General features: G+C 54.3%; 1 protein-coding gene across 6 annotated transcripts in view; it reads left to right on the top strand.

Moving 5' to 3' along the window:
• Positions 1–6,072, top strand: part of WDR60 (WD repeat domain 60) — an 82,574-nt gene extending 76,502 nt beyond the window's left edge. For 4 of the 6 annotated variants that reach the window (XM_006753447.2, XM_015562844.1, XM_015562850.1 and 1 more), the window contains 4 exons: positions 507–606; positions 789–920; positions 2,917–3,140; positions 5,705–6,072. In XM_006753447.2, the coding sequence (XP_006753510.1) occupies positions 507–606; positions 789–920; positions 2,917–3,140; positions 5,705–5,879 (631 nt within the window). In that variant the 3' untranslated portion in view covers positions 5,880–6,072. Of the gene's footprint in view, positions 1–506; positions 607–788; positions 921–2,916; positions 3,141–5,047; positions 5,251–5,704 lie in introns of those variants that run through there. The other 2 variants (XR_001513584.1, XM_015562860.1) reach the window with 2 other exon arrangements.
• Positions 6,073–7,385: the final 1,313 nt, after the last annotated feature.

Consider the following 7,385-nt stretch of genomic DNA (forward strand, 5'->3'; position numbering starts at 1 on the left):
GGCTGGGCCCCTGGGCCCCGCTGCTGCTGTGGCTCCACCCATGCCGGGCTGCATGCTGCGGGCTTGCCCGAGGCTGGAACGTGGGGCTGGACCCCGCACAGCACTGGGGTCCTTGTCCCTTCAGGAGAGAGAAACCCAGAAAGCCCGCCCCAGCCTAGGAGGTGGAGGAGGAGGAGACCTGAAACCCCAAGCTCAGAGTCCGCAGCTGAGACGCCAGCATCGCAGGCCTGATCAGTGCAGCCGCAGGAGAGGTCACAGACCCTGCTGCACGGCCCGCGGGTTCGCAGGCGGAGATAGCGGCACAATCTAAGAGAGTTCTAGAAGCGAGACTGACCCGTGAGAGTAAAGGAGGGGGGTGTAGAGTAGCATGGCATGTGAGACGTATCTGAGGAAACTGTCCAGAGCACAGAACATGGGAAGCAGTCACAGGACATGTGTGATGCGTGTGCTGCGCCGTCATGGCCCGCGGTTCCAGCCCGTCCACTCACCTCTGCTGTTTCTTCCAGCCTTTCCCACAAAGGCGACGGACGCTGGGGAGCTGCACAAACACTGAATGTTAAATTTTTGCCTTCAGATCCTAATCACTTTATTGTCGGCACCAACATGGTGAGGAATATTCTAAACTTCATTCTGGAACCCTTCTTCTTTCCTAGAGTTGCTTGATCAATGTCATCACTAAAGATGAATTCACTGCTTTTACAATGTTGCTTAAGCTGTTTCGGGAAGACTAGCTTTGCCCAGCCTTGTACTGCCCTTGGCTTTTGTCACTGTCGAGGGGAGATCACCAGGGTTTTGTAGGCCATGGCTCCAGACAGGACCTGAGAGTATTTCCCAGATTCTTCAAACCCCAGCAGCATGGCGAGAGGCCGGTGAAGGTGACCGCGGTGGACTTCTCGCCCTTTGGAGAGCCGGCGTTCTTGGTGAGGAGTCTGTGTTTAAGGCACCGGTTCCATTGGGGCAGCAAAGCCCTTGCAGGGACAGATCGGCTTTTAGCATCAACTGTTTACTGCGCCTCAGTCCCCGCAGGCGGCGGGCATCCGCACGTGTCACTGCGAGGTTTCCTGAAAGCCCCTCCCAGTTGTGCAGGTCACCACATGGCTACTTAGACCTCTTGACACTGGCGTTCTGACCTAGTTTCGTGTTACCGGGGACTCCTAGGAGGAGCAGGGGGTCCCTGCCTGCCCAGCCTGTGGGTGCCCCACAGGCACATTCTTGCCTCCTGGCTCGGCCCTCTCCTGCGGGTGCACTTAGTCCTGAAGTCCTCCCAGAGGGGCAGGTGGTTCAGTTGGTGGATGGATAAACTGTGATATATAGAAACAACGGAATGTCATTCAGTACTAAAAAACAATGAGCCATCAAGCTATGAAAAGACAAAAAGGAACCTTAAATGCATATAAGTGAAAGAAGCCAATCTTCTTTCATTCCAATGACATGACATTCCTCAGTCTCTCACAACCTGAACAGCGCTCCTCAGTTTGAGTGTGTGCGAGTTAGACTCGGTTTTCCGTCTTCGCCCACCTGATAGCTCCTGGGTAAGGTGGGAACACTGAGGAGGTGCTGTCTTCCCTTTCTGATAATGACCATTCCGAGGGGAGACCAGTGGATGCTCTGCTATGCTCCTGCCATTCATCACCTCCCCACCTGCGCCCTCCCCACCTGCACCCTCCTCATCTGCACCCTCCTCACCTGCGCCCTCCCCACCTGCCCCCTCCTCACTGCACCCTCCCCACCTGCACCCTCCTACCCTGCACCCATCCTATCCTGCACCCTCCTCACCTGCACCCTCCTCACCTGCACCCTTCCCACCTGCACCCTCCTATCCTGCAGCCTCAGGTCCTCACCTGCCTCTGTCCTCACCTGCGCCCTCACTTCCGCATCTATGTGCTCACATTCTTACCTGCATCCATTCATGATCCTCGCTGGCATCTGATGTTGGTGATTTCCGACGGTGGCTTTGCATCCTGTGGTTAATGCCGTGTTTACTAGTTTGCTATCTGTCTTTTCTACTATGTAGGAGTACGTAAATATGTATGTTAGGTGTACATGTAGGCAGGCATGTTTATTGGTATGTATGGAGGCATGTATGTGTAATGTAGGTGTGGGCACATGGCTCCTTACTCTCCTCAGTGGCTTACAGCCATTTGCTGCCCCTGTTCTGTTCAGAGCATCCCTGGGGGTCCTTGGAACTGGTCCTTTACTCTCTGGCATCATTCTGGGAGCCCTTGTTTGCTCTTTGGTGCAGTAAATTCCTGGAGTCAGCCCTTTCTCCAGGGAGTCCCGGCTCCTGTTAGGAAAAAACACGTGGAAACCAAGATCCGGGCAGTGAGAAGTGCTCACTGTGCAGGACACACCGACCGCAGGCCACGCGACTCAGGCCCCTGAGTGCCCTGAGCCTCGCGTGATGCCGTCTGCACCTCTGCCTTGTGTATGGACTGACTCAGTATATAGAGTACAAGCTTCTCTTTTTAGCTAAATGTTGGTCTCTCACTAAACCGGCTACGTTTTATTTTATGGAAATTTCAACCCAAGGGGATGTGTCGCTATATTATTGGTGCAAATGTATGTATATCTTTTTAAAGAAGCCTTATTGATTTTCATGGAGCCAATCTTAATGCCCTGTGTTTGAATCACTGAGATCCAACTTTGCTAAAAATAAACACCTACTTTTACATTCACGGAATTCATTGCCTATTGGCCACTTTGGGAAGGGAAAGGAGTACAAAATGTCCCAGAACCTCCCAGGTGAATTCTTATCTTTGTCGTTTGTTAGGACAGATTTAATGTTAGAATTCTATGTTTCCAAAACAAAAAGATATTTTTGCTGCACGAACTGGAAAATGTTGATGCTCTGGAAGTGTTTCCCACTGTGAGGTTGGCTGAAAGGGAAGCAGCCGTGACCTGGTTTCCTGCCCACAGGCCGGCTGCTGCGACGGGAGCATCAGGCTCCACCAGCTGGCGTCCGAGCGGCCGGTGCTGCAGTGGGGCCTCGGCACCGCGGGCCGCGCCGTCACCGGCCTGCAGTGGTCCCCGACCCGGCCAGCGGTGTTTTTCGTCCAGGACGACACTTCCTGCATCTACATCTGGGACCTCCTGAAGAGCGACCTGGGTCCCGTAGCCAAGCAGCCCATCTCTCCAGACAGGTAGGTTGAGGGACCGTGCTGGCCGCCAGCCCTCCCTGCAGAGCTTCCCGGTAGTGACATTAGCATGTGTTCTGTTGTTTAAGGAATGCTTCTCTAGTATCAATTTAAGTGATAATTTACAAACCACTTTAAGGTATGTTGATTTCAATTTAGTCCAGAGTAGTCTATGGATTAAAGAATTCACACGGCACCATTTCCCCATCATTGCTCTTCAGTAAAGAAAAGAAGAAACGTGTGAGCTCCTTAGTCATGTTCTCAGGGTTCCGTATGTACCATCTGCAGCCCTCCCTCTAGTGTCCCGCAGTCCATGACTGGGAGTCAGTCACTGACACCCTGTCGCGTGGACGCATTCCTCCGCCCCACAGGGGGGCGCAGTCGCACCAGCGTGTGGCCTCTGGTGGACCCGGTGACATGGAGATGATCATGGTCGGCCTCCAGCAATCCCTGTCTTGTTTATTCACGGAAACTATTTCTAAAGCCCGTGAAGGCTTCTTTCCTGACCCACTTGTCTGCTCGCTGTTTCCCTGAGATTTTGTATTTCTCGTTAGTAACTGCCTGACGGCGGTGGCTCTAGGTGCCTGGGGAGGGCGGGAACCACCCAGTTGGAGAGTGATTGAGACAGAATTGCTTGCTGGGTGTGAGGGACACACTGATGAGATGTGAAAAGTACTAGGTGTATACATTGTTCTAATTATTTAAAAAAATACATCATCAAAATCCAGACTGCGATTCACTTCTAAACACATAATATGCATGTCATTTATTTCAAAAGGCTTGTCAGTTACTTAATAAAACAAATATTTATTGAGCACCTGCTGCTCGCCTGGCACCAGGGTATGTGGTGGACCAGTCAGTGGGCTCACATCCTTGTGGGGCCAGATGGGTGAGAAACACAATAAAATAAATGAGGTTCCACAGGGGGGTGGGGAGAAACGAGGAGGCACGGGCCAGGTGTGCACCAGAGGGAGGCAGGGCTTTGGATGGGCAGGAGGCAGGTCTGGAAGAGACTCGAGACATGGGGTCTTGGGGCCGACTGTGCCTGACCCGAACCCGACCCCCACGCCCCCTTTGCTTGTGGTCAGTCAGTCAGCTGGGCTGAGGCTGCCAGCAGGGAGCAGCGCAGACCGAGGGAGTGGAGAAAAGGCAGACGTGATCTAGAACATTCTCCCAGACACCGCCTGCCTCAGAGGTTAGCAGCAAGCAGTGTTTAAGTTAAAGAAATGATAATATTCAAAGAAAGTGCCCAATTATTTGTCTCTAGAGCAGTGGTTCTCAACCTTCTGTCCCTTTAAATACAGTTCCTCATGTTGTGACCCAACCATAACGTTATTTTCGTTGCTACTTCATCACTGTCATGTTGCTACTGTTATGAATCGTCACGTAAATATCTGATCTGCAGGATGGTCTTAGGTGACCCCTGTGAAAGGGTCGTTCGACCGCCAAAGGGGTTGCGACCCACAGGTTGAGAACCGCCGCTCTAGCGTTTTAAGGGCAGGAGTTTAGAGAGAAGGAAGCATTTGCCCCTTTTAGAGTTAAGTTCAGGTTATTATAAATGCTGCGCACTGTGGCCTGGGCAGCCAGGATCAAACCCGACGCTGCTTTGTTTTCTGCTCTCTTTGCCTGGATTCTGTTCGGCTCACAGATCTGAAGCACATTTTATTTTAATGTTTTTTCAAAGCACATTAAATTGGCTCTGACAACCCTGGCCAGTGTTTTCAGTGGTTGGAGCGGTGGCCTGAGCACCAGAGGGTCTTGGGTTCGATTCCTGGTTAAGAGCAGGTACTTGGGTTTCAGGCTCACTCCCAGGGCACATGCAGGAGGCACCCAGTTGATGTCTTTCTCACATCGATGTTTCTCTCTTTCCCCGCCTCCCTTCCACTCCCTCCCCTTCCCCACTCTCCCTGGAGAAAAACCAACGGGAATAACCTTGGGTGAGGACTAAGAACAAATAGTGAGCGGGCCTGGTAGTGCCGAGTGGCGTTTCTGCAGAGTTCAGGGGGAGCTGCTCTGCTGCCCTCGAGCTCTCCCGGCTCCCTGGCCTCCCCCTGCTGCATCGTTCCTGGAGTTCCCAGCTTGTGGCAATAACCAAGCAGCAGTCTTAACATACTCAGTAGGTGGAAATTCTCAAGATTTGTTCCTTTGTGGGCTCAGGAGGGCGTAATTCTCCCTGCCCCGCCCCTCCGTGATGCGGTGGCTCTCCACCTGGGGCCCAGCAGTAGGACCAGACTGTCTCTGAGGCCTGGACAGATGGGGATGGGAAGGACGCGGGCGCATGGGGCTGCTGGGGTGGCCGCAGGCTTCTCGCCGCTGGTCTGGTCTCAGGGCAGGGCTGCCTGCAGCCCAGGGTTGTGGGTTTGCCTGTCCGGGGAGCAAGTCCTTCGTGCTTCACAGTGACGGTGACCAGCGGTCGTGCAGCAAGCCTCTCGTTCAGGAGTGAGTTTTCAAAATGGGTTTTAGAGGCTTCCCTGTGCTGGCTTCTGCTCTGATGTTCGCTCTGACGCATGGCGGTGGTTAGGCTCTCGCTCCTGCCCCGGAGCCTCGCAGTCATGCAGCCTCTTTTCCAGGCTGGTGGCCATGGCGGTCGTGGGCGAGCAAGAGAGGACCAGCGGCGGCTTCCTGGCCCTGGTGCTGGCCAGAGCCTCGGGCCACATGGATGTCCAGTTCTTGAAGCAGAAGTGGGCGACCCCTGTGGCGGACGAGCAGAGGAGACTGCGGCTGCTTCTGCAGAAAGCGCTTTAGCGGGTGAGCAGCTGGTATTGTCGGGGGACAGCACATGGGGACCCAGACGTGAAGGGCCAGTCCAAGAGGGTCCTGTCACCCATGTGCGTGTGTAGTGTGCAGTAGAACACATGTATTCTGTACATAATTAATTCATTTTACAGGATGTCACAGTTATATTCCCAGTAAATAAATTACTATTTTTGAATGGAAACATTTGTAGTGTGTCCTGAACTCCTCCTGCACAGCCCACACTGGGGATCGAGCCTGCAACCCAGGCATGTGCCCTGACTGGGAATTGAATTATGACCTCCTGGTTCATCGGTCCATGCTCAGTCACTGAGCCACACAGGCTGGGCTACTACCAGATTGTAAACAGTCCACCATGAACATGTGTCTCCATGAGCTGCTCTCTTAGTCATGTGTGAGACGGGACTTCATCAGGACTCAGGCCTTCCCCTGCCTGGGGGTCTTCGAGCCCAAGCACTGCTGCAGAGCCTGGCCCACAGGGGACGCTCGGTCGGTCTCTGTTAGGCAGCCCTGGACTCGGCTCCCCCCGCATCCGTAACGCTCGCGGACAGTCGCTTCCACACAGGAGAGGGGCCTGCAGGTGCCTGGAGCCCACAGGTCACCCCTGCTCTTTTCTCCCTGAAACCTGCGCAGAGACTGGTCTGGGCTATTTAAAGGTGGACATGAGTTGTAGGTGTTTCACTTTCAGATTCTGCTTTAAATTAGAATTACATTCGTCCCTCTCCCTCTGCACCTCCTGTGTTTGTGCCCACGAAGTCTCAGGTTTTGTCCACTGTGGGTCCACCCCCTGTTCTCTTGTTTGATTCATTTTTCCTGGAGGTAAGTGCTTGGGCTCCGGGCCCTGACATTGCTCAGAGGCACTAGCGGCAGCCTGCCACCAGGCCCGCCCCGCCCCGCCCACAGGGCAGCGTCAGGGCTTGCTGTGAGTGGCACCTCTGGCGGCTCCAGTTTGTGCTCGGTTCTGAGGGAGGGTCGGAGCCCTTGGGGTGCAGGTGGTTGCAGTCATCCTTCTGGGAGGTGCCAGGTAGGGGTGCAGCCAGAGATGTGCCCAGGGAGGGAGCTATGTGGGGTCCAGGGGCCTGCAAGGCTCCCAAATCCTTCCGAGGAGGTGACTTTTTGCTAAAATTTCAAGTGCATTTCGGGTCACACAGCCGTGTGCTGGGATGTAGACTTGAAGTCGTGAGTGAGGTTTCTGTATTTAGCCCATTATCCTGCCCTGCCTCACCCTCAGGCCCTTCAGGCGTGAGTCCTGGTCACCTCGCACCAGTGGGTCTGCTCTCCTCCAGGGGGTTGGTGACAGGCCGTCTTCCCTCAGAAAGCAGAGGGAACAGGAAACAACGCCCCCGCCACCCAGAGGAGGACACCCGCCGAGGGCGCAGCCCAGCGCGGAGGCACATCTGTCTGCTCGGGGGCTGTGAGTTCCCTTCGAGTCACCAGGCAATTTGGTCTGCGGTTCTGCGAGCGTCCCTCCCAGGAGTCCCTGAAAACACGGAGCTG

Source organism: Myotis davidii, unplaced genomic scaffold (genome assembly GCF_000327345.1).
Source record: "Myotis davidii unplaced genomic scaffold, ASM32734v1 scaffold1251, whole genome shotgun sequence".
Taxonomy (NCBI): Eukaryota; Metazoa; Chordata; class Mammalia; order Chiroptera; family Vespertilionidae; genus Myotis; species Myotis davidii.